Source organism: Danio rerio, chromosome 3 (genome assembly GCF_052040795.2).
Source record: "Danio rerio strain M-AB ecotype USA chromosome 3, GRCz13ab, whole genome shotgun sequence".
NCBI lineage: Eukaryota > Metazoa > Chordata > Actinopteri > Cypriniformes > Danionidae > Danio > Danio rerio.
The window spans coordinates 850457-864829 of NC_141023.1; the positions used below are offsets into that span (position 1 = coordinate 850457).

At 46.7% G+C, this 14373-nt stretch overlaps 1 protein-coding gene across 1 annotated transcript in view; it reads right to left on the bottom strand.

The window, feature by feature from the left end:
- The window catches only part of dicp1.19 (diverse immunoglobulin domain-containing protein 1.19), a gene marked incomplete in the record, with an annotated part of 65320 nt that extends 51566 nt beyond the window's left edge, over positions 1-13754 (bottom strand). Inside the window, 9 exon segments of the mRNA NM_001442759.1 lie at positions 1295-1324; positions 1525-1707; positions 1785-1856; positions 1944-2012; positions 2109-2140; positions 2514-2600; positions 10333-10417; positions 12506-12822; positions 13579-13754. Of these exon segments, the coding sequence (NP_001429688.1) occupies positions 1654-1707; positions 1785-1856; positions 1944-2012; positions 2109-2140; positions 2514-2600; positions 10333-10417; positions 12506-12822; positions 13579-13633 (771 nt within the window).
- Between the last annotated feature and the right edge of the window lie 619 nt (positions 13755-14373).

Here is a 14373-nt window from a genome sequence, read left to right on the forward strand (position 1 = left end):
TAGGCTATTTATTTACTTTTGTCCCTGTGCGCCGATTAGAGACGGAGTTCACTGCTGATATTCTGAGAGCTCGGGTGCTTCTCATTTCTTATTTGTGCATCCTCGTTTCCTTTCCTTGCTTTCTTTCCTCGTGTTTCCACCCCACCGGGATATGAGGGAAGGACGCAAGGAAAAGACTGAAGGACTGAGGAATCGAATCAAGTGAAAAGACACGTCCTCGTATCTTTAGCGTCACTTCAAAACGTCGTCAATTAATGACTTGCACGTTTGGATTAACTGCATGTCTACATTAAAGTCATTCTCTATTCTATAATGATCAATGAAGAAACATTCATTTAATAAAAGGAATAAGCCATTCAAATAAAGAGCCCAATCAGCAGATGGCGGGCGGGTGCGGTTTTAAAAATTGGTCAAAAATGTTACTGCGGATGGATGGCGGACGGATGATGAATTTTGTCATGCGGTTGCAGATGAAATAATAACCCATCCGCGCATCTCTATTTCCCTCCACAATCACACAGGCCTTCCTCTTGATATGGGGCCTACAGGAAGTGTCAAAATAAAAGTCCCTCAAATAGTCACAACATAATGATCAGAAAGAAAAACACAAAGCGCTGAAATGAAATGAAAGACAATCTAGAGATGTAATGTAGGGTCACTGAAGCACTTTATTGAGGATTTATTTGCTTCACATCAGTGTTTATATCAGAAGTCCAGCTTAATAACCAATACACAAACACAAATCACACAACATATTACTATAAACCAATAAACACAACTGAAATCAAGACACAAACCCAAGCTCAATCATTTAACTCATTTAAAGGAGACATTATAAAACACTTCATGTGTCTTAATGTCCCTAAACAAGCAGAGAAACCCACATTTCTGTCACACTTTACCTGTAATTAACAGTAAACACTGTAAAGAGCGAGCCTCAATCCACAGATGAAGTGAACAACACCACATTAAGCTTTAATTAAGCATTATTGGACTCTTAGTTTGACATTTGATTCCCCCAAACATGAAGTCAAATATTGCTCCAGAAGCATCAGATCACTTTAGTACTTTTAATGTGATGTAGAAAGCAAAGTAGGGCTTTATATCTCTGCCTGCACACAAATAAAGCAGATTCAACATGAAGGAATGGAGCTCAAATACAGTCTAGAAACATGGAGATGATGTTGGAGATCATGTGCCAAATGAAAAAGACATTTCTATAAAGCAAGACATGACAAAACTGGGCCTCAAATGAGTTGAAGAGACAAATGAAGATGATGATTGTAAGTTGTAACACAAACAGACAGTGCTGTAATTCTCCCACTGCAGTCTTCTCTTTCCTCCACAAACACAGCCTATTTTCCTGCTCTCTTTCTTTCTCTCTCTCTTTCTTTCTTTCTCTCTTTCTTTCTTTCTTTCTCTCTTTCTTTCTTTCTCTCCTTCAGAACAGCTGCTTTGTCCTCTTTCCAGTGCAGTAATATTCCAGCTGTGTTTGTTCTGCTCTAAATCTCTCCAATTCTCCACACTAAAGTCCTGAATCTGCGCATTTGAGGGAAACTTGTGCTCCTGAAATGCTGCAGTGATGCTGCTGTGATTTCTGCCTGTTTGTGTTGATCTTTATTCCTGAAGGCTCTTTTTCTTCTTCTGCACACATTAAGCTCTTCTGCTGACGGCGGCGTAAGTCACTGAGTCATTACCATCATCATCCTGAGAAACAGATTCAGCTCATCATCATCATCATCACACACACACACACACACACTGATTGTGCTGAATCTACTCACACTGGCTGATTTCTCCGGCTTTTTCCCAGCACAAGTGACCTCAGAATAAGTGACTGAATCCTCCGTCTGCTCCTAAACACAATGCAGAAGAGCAGAATCAAGCTGAATCCACTCAATCCGCCTGAAGATGTGGAGAAATCACTGATTTGGGCCACTCACATGGGCTCTGGCAGCAGGATTAATGGACATGTGGATTGTTTGATAGTGGACTTGATTCTCATCTTTGACCTTTACACAACAAACACTGCATGAGGGACACTTTACTGAGCTTTAAACACACTAAATCAATCAGTCCATCTAAATGACTGGCGTTACTGAACTCACCGCTGATTCACCGCTCGCTCTTTGATGAGCTGCTGAGGATTGAGGAGAAAACACAACAGAAAGTCTACTGGTTTCCATTACAGACAGCATTAAAAGATCCCAGAGCATCAGATTTGAGGCATTAAAAGCAGCACATTGTCCTGGTTTGTGCTGTGTTTGGCCACATTCTCCATTAGGATTGACTGCTTTTAACAGGCCACCAATAGAAGGCAGAAAATGAGGCACATGAGCAATAGAGTCTCCATTAAAAGCAATGGAATCTCCATTGTGCGCATTGTGAGCAGTAGTTTGCCATGAGCTCTTCTTCAGTGGTGTTTTGTTGTTTGCTCAGGGATCAGGAATGTTGCTCTTGTTTTCTGCTCATTAAAGTCAAGTGTTTGTAATTGGAGTAAATGTGAGACTCACCAGCTCTTCTTCTGCGCTGGATCAAACACAGAACAGCAGCGATGAAAACAGCCAAAGCAGCAGCAGAAAGCAGAACTGAAAGCACTGAACAACAGAAGCACTCAGTCAGATAAAGAGCATTCAGGACTACAACACACTAACTCAACACTGAACACTGAGTCTCCCGCATGGCCAGCAGATGTCCTCAGTCATGCATATATAGGCAACACACACGCTCTCTCTCTCTCTCTCTCTCTCTCTCTGTTAATCTCGTTCTGAATGTAAATATTATCTGTATCTTCATCTATATTGTTAATATCCTTGAGGTAAATGACTCCTAATGCACATTTTGTTTAATTATGGGAGTAACATCCTCAATTACATCATCATCATCATCATCATCATCATCATGTACCGTTCGAGGTTACTAAAGTAACCCTTCGTTCCCCGAGGAGGGGAACTCCAGCACTATAAGTGGATTTGATGTTATAAATCCACGTATGGGAGGTTCGGTTCAGAAGCTACTCATCTGAAAGAGTATTGAACAATTAAGAATGAATTGGCAGCGCAAGCCTGCGCAGGTGTGCGGCATATGCAATCAACTGAGTATATAAGCACGCCTGGCGCCAGCAGACGCTATACCTTTTAAGGTGAAGAGACTTTTAACAGCTAAGGGACAGTCATTATGGCGACGGAGTATAGTGCTTCCGTTCCCCTCCTCGGGGAACGAAGGGTTACTTTGGTAACCTCGAACGTTCCCCTTCGGGGGGAACTCCAGCACTATAAGTGGATTTGATGTTCTAAATCCACGTATGGGAGCCCATTAAAAAGCGCCATAATGACTGCACCTTACCAACACCCACCATGAGAGAGCGGTCAGGCAAGCGTGACACACCCAAATCATGAGAGGCAAGGTCCTCCAACATGCCCTTGGCCCTTACTTATCCCACTTCAAAAGAAGTTTTACGGAATAGGTATCTTTTTTGGGAGTCGCTAGCGTCTAGATAATTCTAGGAAATACGTCAGTACGTTGGGAATTGTGCCATCCCAGTAGGGAGGACGCTGCGGAGACCATCCGCACCCAATAGAGGGAACAAATGGAATTACATATGGACTAACCCTGAGAAGGGGGAGTGCGCATAAGAAGGTGGTTAGCGGATAGGGAAAGCACGGGTCCGCCCAGGGGGGGAACTTAACCGTGGCGGAAAAGCATATGGGGATCACCAGCGGGGATCGGCCATAGCAGGCACCTATACCCAAAACGCGGGCTGACCAGCGGGCAGACCTACTACGTAATGGGCCAGCAAGTGACTCCTCCGCTGAGTCAGTGCTGGGGGCCTCGGAGGAATCTGCAGGGCTCACCGTATGGGGAACTTACTGACAGACAGGAGGGTGCACATCTCTCCGTGTTAGGGAAAAAAGGCACCGCAAGCGTGTACAACACCTACCGAGTTGTTTCCTCAATCACCAAAGGTACCTAACACCCTTGAGGAAACCGGCTCCACTCGCAGATTATAAAATCTTGCAAATGAGTTGGGTGTCGCCCAGCCCGCAGCTCTACAAATGTCTGTTAAAGAAGCGCCACGCGCACACGCCCAAGAGGATGCAACGCTCCGAGTGGAGTGCGCATGCACTCCCGGGGGGCGCGGCTGACCTCTGCTCAAATATGCACATGAAATGGCCTCCACAATCCAGTGGGATAAACGTTGTTTAGACACGGCACTTCCCTGCTGCCGTCCCCCATAACAGACAAAGAGCTGCTCAGAAGATCTAAAGTTCTGAGTACGGTCCACATAAATGCGCAGAGCGCGAACTGGACAAAGTAAGGACAGGGCTGGGTCTGCCTCCTCCGGGGGCAGCGCTTGCAGAGTTACTACCTGATTTCTAAAGGGAGTGGTAGGAACTTTGGGCACATAACCCGGGCGGGGTCTCAGGATAACGTGAGAAAATCCCGGCCCGAATTCCAGGCACGAGTCACTGACCGAAAATGCCTCCAGGTCCCGGACCCTCTTAATGGAGGCCAACGCGACCAGCAGAGCTGTCTTCAGGGACAGAAATCTTAAAGATACTGTATCGAGTGGCTCGAAGGGATCAAATCGCAGGCTCGTGAGAACGAGGGCGAGATCCCAAGAGGGTGCGAGAGGGGGGCGAGTTGGATTAATTCGCCTAGCGCCTCTGAGGAACCGGATGATGAGGTTATGCTTTCTTACGGTGCCGCCAGCCACCGCGTCATGGTGAGCGGAGATAGCAGCAACGTAAACCTTGAGAGTGGAGGGTGACAGCCTACTGTCCAGCTTCTCTTGAAGGAAAGAGAGCACAACACTGATCTGGCAAGATCGGGGGTCTTCTCTGCGAGAGACACACCACTCAGTGAATAGACTCCACTTCAGGGCGTAGGCGCGGGCGGCAGGTTACCTAAGTCTTCCTCGCGTCTATGAACCACACGTGGAGGTTCCAGAGATCGGGACGAGGGTGCCAGACGGTGCCTTGTCCCTGAGAAAGTAGGTCCTCTCTCAAAGGGATCTGCCAAGGGAGGGCCGTCGCGAGGAGGGAGAGCTCTGATATCCAGGTCCGGTAGGGCCAGAGGGGCGCAACTAACAAAACCTGCTCCTCGTCCTCCCTGACCTTGCACATTAACTGCGCGATCAGGCTCACTGGGGGAAACGCATACTTGCGTATGCCCCGAGGCCAGCTGTGGGCCAGTGCATATGTGCCGAGAGAGCCCTCGGTCAGGGAATAAAACAACTGGCAATGAGCGTTCTCGGGGGAAGCAAACAGATCGATCTGGGCCTCCCCGAATCGCGCCCATATCAGCTGAACAGACTCTGGGTGGAGTCTCCATTCTCCAGAGTGAATCTGCTGCCGTGAGAGCACATCGGCTGCACGGTTGAGCATACCTGGGATGTGAATGGCGCGCAGCGACTTCAGCCGCGGGTGACTTCAGAGGAGCAGACGGCGGGCGAGCTGAGACATGCGGCGAGAGCGCATACCCCCCATGCGGTTGATATACGCCGCCGCCGCCATACTGTCCGTCCTGACCAGCACGTGTTGCTGCTCCAGCGCCGGAAAAAAACGCCGGAGAGCAAGGAACACTGCCAACAGCTCTAGGCGATTGATGTGCCAATGCAGCTGGGCACCTACCCACAGGCCCGCAGCTGCATGCCCGCGACACACGGCTCCCCAGCCTGTGCTGGAAGCATCTGTCGAAACAACAACATGACTGGACGCCTGTCCCAGAGGCACAGCGGCCTGCAGGAACGAGGGGTCGTTCCAGGGGCTGAGGGTGCGGCGACACAGCGCAGTAACAGAGACTCGGTGTGTGCCCGCATGCCATGCGCGTCTCGGAACTCGATCTTGAAGCCAGTGCTGAAGTGGTCTCATATGGAGCAATCCGAGCGGCGTGACAGCCGCAGCGGAAGCTATATGCCCCAGGAGCCTCTGAAAATATTTCAGTGGGACCACCAACTTGCTGTCGAGCTCCCTCAGACAGTTCAGCAGCAGGCGAGCGCGCTCTCCGGAGAGCCGCGCTACCATGGTGACCGAGTCCAGCTCCATCCCAAGAAAAGAGATCCTCTGCACTTTTCCCAGTTGACCTGCAACCCCAGTGGGCGGAGATGCTGGAGCACCTCATCTCTGTGCGCAGTCAATTGCTCCCGAGAGTGGGCTAAAATCAGCCAGTCGTCGAGATAATTGAGTACGCGGATGCCCGCAAGCCGCAGAGTTTGGTGAAGACCCGCGGAGACAGAGAGAGCCCGAAGGGGAGGACCTTGTACTGCCATGCTCGACCTTCGAACGCAAACCGCAGAAACTGACGGTGGCGTGGAAGAATGGAGACATGAAAATACGCGTCCTTCAGGTCTATGGCTGCAAACCAATGCTGAGGACGAACGCATCGGAGGATGCGCCTCTGCGTAAGCATTCTGAACGACAGCTTGTGAAGGCAGCGATTCAAAACGCGCAGATCTAGGATTGGCCGTGACCCACCGCTCTTTTTGGGTACGATGAAGTACGGGCTGTAAAACCCGCTCTCCATCTCAGCTGGAGGTACCGGCTCGATTGCACCCTTCACCAGGAGGGCAGCAATCTCCTCTCGCAAGACAGGGGCGGACAGGGGATTGACCCTGGTGAAATACACGCCCGTGAACCTGGGAGGCCGTTTGGAGAACTGTAGTTCGTAGCCGAGTCTGATCGTGCGTATGAGCCATCGCGAGGGGCTGGCCCACGCTAACCAGGCAGGCAGAGCCCTCGCTAATGACGTCATCGCAGCAATCGTTGACGTACCCGTGGAGGGGCAGCGAGGAGCGGGTGTGCTGATCCGGGGAGCGCGAGGGTCCCAAAGAAGAGCTGGAGGAGAGCGTTTCACTCTGGCTCCGCACCCTGACTCCTGAGAGGGGGCTTGGGGGCTGGGAGAAGGGAGACCATCCCCCCAGCGCCCGAGAGCTGCTGGCGGAGCATGCAAGCCCTGCGAGCTAAGAGGCAGCGCGTCCCAGACTGGCGGGGCTTGAGCTGTCACATCCGGGGAAGGGAGAAAATGCTCTTTGATCGAAACTTTGGTGGAACTGAAAAGTACCGTTGGAATTTGGGCCCCGTCCTCCAGCGGGGAAAGAGCAAGACTCCTCTTCTCCGCATGGCCTGTCTCAGGGACCCTTCGCGGTCCGTTTACCGGACTTAGCGGCGCCCTGGGCAGGAGGGGCTACCGGCTTCCGGCATGCTTGACGCGCCCGCTTCGCCGGAGGCGGAGGTGGGGGCGGGGCATCGGCCGTTGGCGGGCACCCTCGGCGAGGAGCAGCGGAGGTGGATGGCTCGGCCGGGGATGGAGCGGGCTTACGGCCCCGCCGATAGATGACTTTGTCCATCGCATCCGACTGCTTCTTCACCGCCTTGAACTCCTGGGTGAATTCACCGACGGTGTCGCTGAACAGGCCAGCCTGGAATATGGGCGCGTCAAGAAAGCGAACTTTGTCGACATCGCGCATGTCTGCCAGGTTTAGCCAGAGGTGGCGTTCCTGTACCACAAGTGTGGACATCGTCCTCCCCAGTGCGCAGGCGGCGGACTTAGTGGTCCGGAGAGCATAGTCGGTCGCCGTACGCAGCTCGTGTAACAAGCCTGGGTTAGACCCACCCTCGTGCAGCTCGGCCAGCGCCTGCGCTTGGTAGCGCTGGTAGGTGGCCATCGCATGCAAGGCGGAAGCTGCCTGGCCCGCAGCCTTGTAAGCTCTAGCTCCGAGGGAGGCAGAAAACTTACAGGCTTTGGACGGGAGACGGGGCGGACCACGCAAAGCGGGGGCACCACGCGGACAAAGATTGACCGCAATGGCGCGGTCCACCTGCGGGATCGCCTCATACCCCCTGGCAGCTCCACCATCCAGGGTGGTGAGGGCGGAGGCGGATGCAGCGCGGGCAGAGAAAGGTGCCCTCCAGGACTGCGTGAGCCTACTGTGCACTTCCGGGAAGAAGGGGACGAGAGGCTTCGAAGGCTTCGCCTTCTGATCCTCTACGTAACACCCATCTAGTCGGTCCGGCCGCGGGGCTGGGGGATGAACCATCTCCAACCCGACGGCCGAAGCAGCCCAAGAAAGCACAGCCAACATGTCCGCTTCAGGATCCATTTTGACGGCGCTCGCTTGCCCAGAGGGGGCGAGCGGGTCCGGATCATCGTCGGACAATGAAAGCCCACCCTCCGATGCCGCGAAGGACATCTGATCTCCGGTGTCAGCGAGCGTGAGAGCTACCATCTGATTAGACGGATCACTCCCAGTACCTGAAGCTTGGATGGAGCGCTTGGAGGAGCGAGAGGTCCGCGAGCCCTTGGGCGGCGGATTGTCTCTCGCTGAAGCCCTCAGATCTGCCCGAGCGCCCGCTGCAGAGCAGGAGGCAACTGGGGTGGCTCGCTCTCTTACGAAAGCTAACCGCGATCTCAACTGCGCAACGGTCATGGCATCGCAGTGACGACATGAACCGCCCCCGAGCACCACATTAACATGCTGGACCCCCAAACATGTAATGAAGTGATCGTGTCCATCATCCGGAGCCAGGAAACCCCCGCAACCAGAAACGCACAGTCGGAGCGCCATCCTGAAAAGGACGTGCTGCACGACTGTGTTGCTCTTTTAGGATTTGCAACAATACGCACCGCTCTTGGAGGACCGGACCCAAAGGGACGCCAGGCAAGGGAGATACCCAGCTCGACCGTCTGCCGCTGCGTGGACTCGCTCTGGACAGGGATGCAATTGTTCTCTCGAAATGGCTGTAGATCAGCAGGAGGAACCCTCATAAGCTCGATCAGAAAAGGCTCTGAAGCGAAAAGGATAGCGTCTGCTGGCGCCAGGCGTGCTTATATACTCAGTTGATTGCATATGCCGCACACCTGCGCAGGCTTGCGCTGCCAATTCATTCTTAATTGGCCCGTTCAATACTCTTTCAGACGAGTAGCTTCTGAACCGAATCTCCCATACGTGGATTTTAACATCAAATCCACTTATAGTGCTGGATTTCCCCCCGAAGGGGAACTGTTGTTATTGAGGCTCCTGCTGGTTGTATAGTTGTGTTTGTTGGAGTCAGGGCTGCTGTTTTAGCTGCAGCTGTAAAAGATGAACATTATTGATTCAGATTAGTCTTTCATACTTTAATTAATCAAAAACACTCCAGATAACTCATAAATACTTATAATAAACTCATAATAAAGCACTGATGTCTGTCAGACAGTGTTCAGACCTGGGGTCTGTTCTTCGTACGTGGATTACTCAGTTAGCTGGATTTGGATATTGACGATTTGACATGATCCAGGATCGTTTCGTTCTTCAAAGCTGATCCTAGAGTTGTTGTCATAGCAACAGTTCTTCTTGCTCATTCCTGGTCGGGAGCAGGCTCAATTCACATAAACAGGATTAGATCGGGTCAGTTCCAGCACAGATAACACAGAAAGTATGTGCTGAATTCTGATATTTTCTACATTACTAGTTATATACAGTTGGGAAAATGGTAAATATTTTTAACTATATATATAAAGTTATAGTTATTAATAAAATAAATAAAGTTATATATATATATATATATATATATATATATATATATATATATATATATATATTATTACTTATGCATTAACTTTTAACTTATATATTAATAAACTTATGCAATCTCCACCCTCGAAATGAAAGGACAAAGACTTAGAGAAAACTTATTGAAATGAACTTTTTAGATCGCTTTAGTACAATTTGTGTATAATAGAAATGCACAATATGTGACTTTAAAAGCAATAATATATTTATGCAGTCATAAACATGTTTTGACAGTTAATATGTCGGTGATTTAATGCTTCACAAAGGTTGCAGACGCCTTTACCAACATCAAAATGTATCCAGTATTTTGTATCCAGTTATTATTTACACCGATTAAAAAAACGGCTACTATAATACTATTATAATGAGGAAAATCCGCTCTAACTGTAAAACTAAATTGCTCTCGACACATGAAAGAGCCAAGCATGCAGCCCACAACAAGGTGTAAAGTTATTGCGTGTCATACTTAACAAACCGTCGACTGCTTATTTGATGTAATTTTGCTCACATGGATAATTGAATATTAATTAGATGATGTCATTACGCTGCTGTGCCGTCAGCCAATCGCTGCATTGCTGATCATGATTTCGAGGATGGATAGATCTGTCCTTCACAACACACACAGCGATCTCAGATCAGTTCATCCAGACATTCTAATCTGATTCACGAACTTGTTTGAAGAACCAAATTAGCGAGAGATCAGTTATCAAGATTAAAAGATCCAGGATCTGCCAAATCATCTTAGATCATTTAAGCGAGCTACGAAGAACGGAGCCCAGGTGAAGCAGCTCTGGGTTTGTTTGTTTTAGGGTTTGTGTTGTGAAGTGGAGTCACTGCTGCTGCTGCTGCTGCTGTTGTTCTTTTAGCTGTAAAAGATGAACGTTACCAAATAAGGCTAATGAATATAGGTCAGTCATAGTTTATTTAGTCAAAAACAATTTAGATAACTCATTAACATTCATAATAACTCATTATAATGCATAATAAACTCATAATACAGCTCTGATGTGAGACACTTTTCGTGGGTTTTTTTCATTGTTGTGTTTGTGTTGTGGTCTGGAGTCGCTGCTGCTGGTGTTGTTTTAGCTTCAGCTGTAGAAGATGAAGGTGAATATTAATCATACAGCAGCAGAACATCAGTTTAATAACTCATCAACACACACTATAACTCTAGTATTGTGCAGTGATGTGAGAGAAACACTGCTCCACCTTCAGTTGTGTCTGCTGCTGCTGTTTCTGCTTGTGGATTCTCGTGTTTTGGCTCTGCTGTATTTGGCAGATCTGCGGCTGTAAAAGAAAACAAACTGAGTAGATGTCTCGTTAAAAAAAGTGACCAGAGTAACCTATACTGTATATAATCTAGGCTAAACTATAATTAAACTCAACAAAAGAGACCAGCAGAGATGTGTTGTGGCCTTCAGTCATTTAACCAGGTTTTACAGTATGGATAATGAGAAACACATGCTGCCAGTGTTCTTTAGTTAGAGTAAATGTGTAAATGTAAGCTGATATAAACAGAGCGTATATATATTCACAACAACAGCAGCTTCAGTTCACAACTGTAATGTACAGAGTTTAATCTGAATAAATAAAAACACTTTTACTGAATATCAAGATCAATATGAAGGCTATTATAGAGTATACAGATTCTATCATTAAATTAAACATGTAGAATATCAGCTGTTATAAACAGACTCAGGGCTGGAAATATGTATCAATGACACGGGTCAGAGTGACAGATGCTCGGGACAGAATATATTAAACGTGTGCTCATCTGAGAGTGCATGTGCCAGAGACAGACCCTTCTCTATTATTACCCCCCCCCCCATAACTAATACATTTAAACTAAACTATTACTTTAGATTTTAACTAAAAAATTACTTAAATAAGGTATTTTCATTAATACTTACTCACATAGCAAAATTGCTCTGGCCCAGCTCTGGCCCACACAATCAGCTTTTGCTTGGCCCACATGCCGCAGTGAATTACGGTACATGACTGGACCAAATCTGGCTTCCAGACAAAGGCCAAACACGGACCATATCTGGGGCAAGTCTCAGCCAAGTTAATAACTCATAACTGGGTCTGAACTGGGCCAGATAGGTTGGTGTGTCACGATTGCAATGAAATTGATAAACCCATGGAGTGATGCGCTTTAGGCACACTATGGGCACGCTTTTTCTCAAAGTGACCTGATTGGTAGAATTTTTTTTCTTTACTCAAAAATGATTTTAGTGTATTTTAAATGTGGGTCAAGACTGGCCAAACTCACATGGCCCACTTTCAAATTTTTAAATCTGGGCCAAACACTATGTTTTTCATCTGGCCCAGATCTTGTGTGCCGCCTTAAAAACGGTGCCACCTCTGCCAAACCCGGGCCATGTTTGGCCCACATGCTGTATACCAGTGCCGGATGAATGCCTGCTGTGCCAGCTTTATGCCAAATCTGGGCCAGAATTCTTTGCTACTAGGGTAGAGTGACTCTTCTGTCAGGTTTACTGTGGTTCAGTGATGTTAATGTGAGTGTTAAAGTGTCTGATGTTCTGACCTGAATAGTGGACAGTAAACGTGTCTGAGGTCTTCAGTTGATTTCTCTGATAGACTCCACATCTCCACTGTTTATCTTCATCTTCACTGATGAGTGTTGTAGACAGACTGATGATACAGCCTGTAGAAGAGATCTGATATCTGGAGTCTGTGTTCAGATCAACACCAGCCTCATTCACCCAGGACAGACGAAGATGCTGAGATCTAAACAAATAATCACAGGAGAATCCAGAATATGAGAACAGCCGACAGGAGAGAGTCAGAGAGAGACCCGGACGAATATCAGATGATGATGATGATGATGATGGAGAGACTGAAAGTGAACAGAAGACACAAATCACTAATCATGAGCTGAAACACAGAATTCAGCCCTGATTAAACTGAACACATGAGGAGGAAATTACCAGCAACAACATGCAGATACACATGTGCATTAGGTCCTTGTTTCTGGTCTCCTCTCCACTGTTGGCAGATGTAAAGTCCAGCATCTTCTGTTGTGACTCTACTGATGATCAGAGAGCAGTCAGAGCCCAGATTCAGTCTCTCTGAGTTTCTCTGCTTTACCCCTAAAGTAAACATTGAAACTGCTGCTGTCAGTCTGTGACTGTTGTAGATCCATGTAGTTCCTGATGTTCTGCAGTACTGATCAGTGTTTCTACAGGGCAGATGAACAGTTTCTCCAGAACTGCTGAACACATGAGTGTCTCCTGCTCCAAACACACCTGAAACACATAATATTAAATGTCATAATTCACTGTATCATAACAAATAAAAACAGCAATTTATTTACCCTTTAATTCGATACAGTGGACATTTTAGTGCTTATAATTTTTCTCCAAAATGTAAATTCTGTTAGAAATACACCATCATATAAACTGCTGTAAACATTTGAAACAATATGAACACTGCAAATGTTAAATACAGTGTTTTGTTCACTTTCTAAATCTTTTAAAATATACAGAACACTGCAGCAGAGTTTAAAGACATTTGTGCTGCTGGACCACAACACCAGTCATATCAGTCTAATTGTTTAAAATGAGATTTATACGTCATCTGAAAACTGAATCATTTTTATTCAACTTTACATTGATGTATTCTTAGTTATAATAGGACATTTGCCCAAGAAACAACTGATTCTGGAAAATCTGGAGTCTGAGAGATCCAAACATCTAAATATTGAGGAAATCACCTTTACAGTGTCAAAATAAAATGTGTAGAAATGCAAATTACTCACAAAAATATAATATTAGAAATAGATTTTAAATATCTTCATGACATAAACTCAATCATTTTGACCCAATCAATGACTCTCTAAATGTCGCCTAAACTCTGCCGCTGCATCATAAGACACTGAAGTCCAGAGTCACACACTGACTCACAATCCATTACTGCAAACATCACAGCCTCCTAAAACAGCCAGAATAATGAGCTGAAGTGCTGAGTTTATAATCTTGTAGATGATGAACAGCAGTGTTTACCTGTGCTGAGTGTCCAGAAGATGAGCAGCAGAAACAGAGGACTCCTATCAGCCATTCTGTGTGTCTGACACTCGTCTTCTGCTTTATATATATATATATATATATGTTGAGCTCTTGTTTAAACAGCAGCAGCTCTTCCTGTGCTTCTGCAGCTTCCTCTCAGATCAGCCTCACTCTTTGTCTTCCTGACACTACACCAGTTTATAGTGGACAAGTTTGGTGAACTGAACAGTTTAGGTAGTCGACACAACCGGCAAGTTAAATAAACTTAAATATGCAAGTTTTGGGAGACTCCATTACTCAATTAAATTGAGCCAACGAGTGTACTCAGTTAATTTAGTTCAGTCAACTTATTAGGGTTTTCAGTGTGTGTGTGTGTGTGTGTGTGTGTGTGTGTCTATATATGGGTGAATGAAGAAGAGACTCAGTTGTGGTTGAGAGCTTGGTTTCTTGGAGCTACTTCACACTGTTTGTATTGTGAAGTCCTGGTTGGGAAATCTTGTGGTTTAAGCTCAGGCTGAGCACTTCCTTATTGTCCAGATAACTGAGTGTTTGAAAGTGTATTGGTGCTGTCTGAATAAGAGTGGATGTTTTGGACACCATCATTATGAAGATTCATTCCTCCATTATCTGCAAGTCCTTAAATCAGCACAAAAGCAGATCAACACATTTCAACACACTCAATGTTTATTTTACTCCAAATCACTGACAGTTTATTATTTTAGTTTTTATGCATATATACAGTTTATTTCTTTGATGGAAAATATGTTGAATTAGAGAATAATGTCCCAAAAT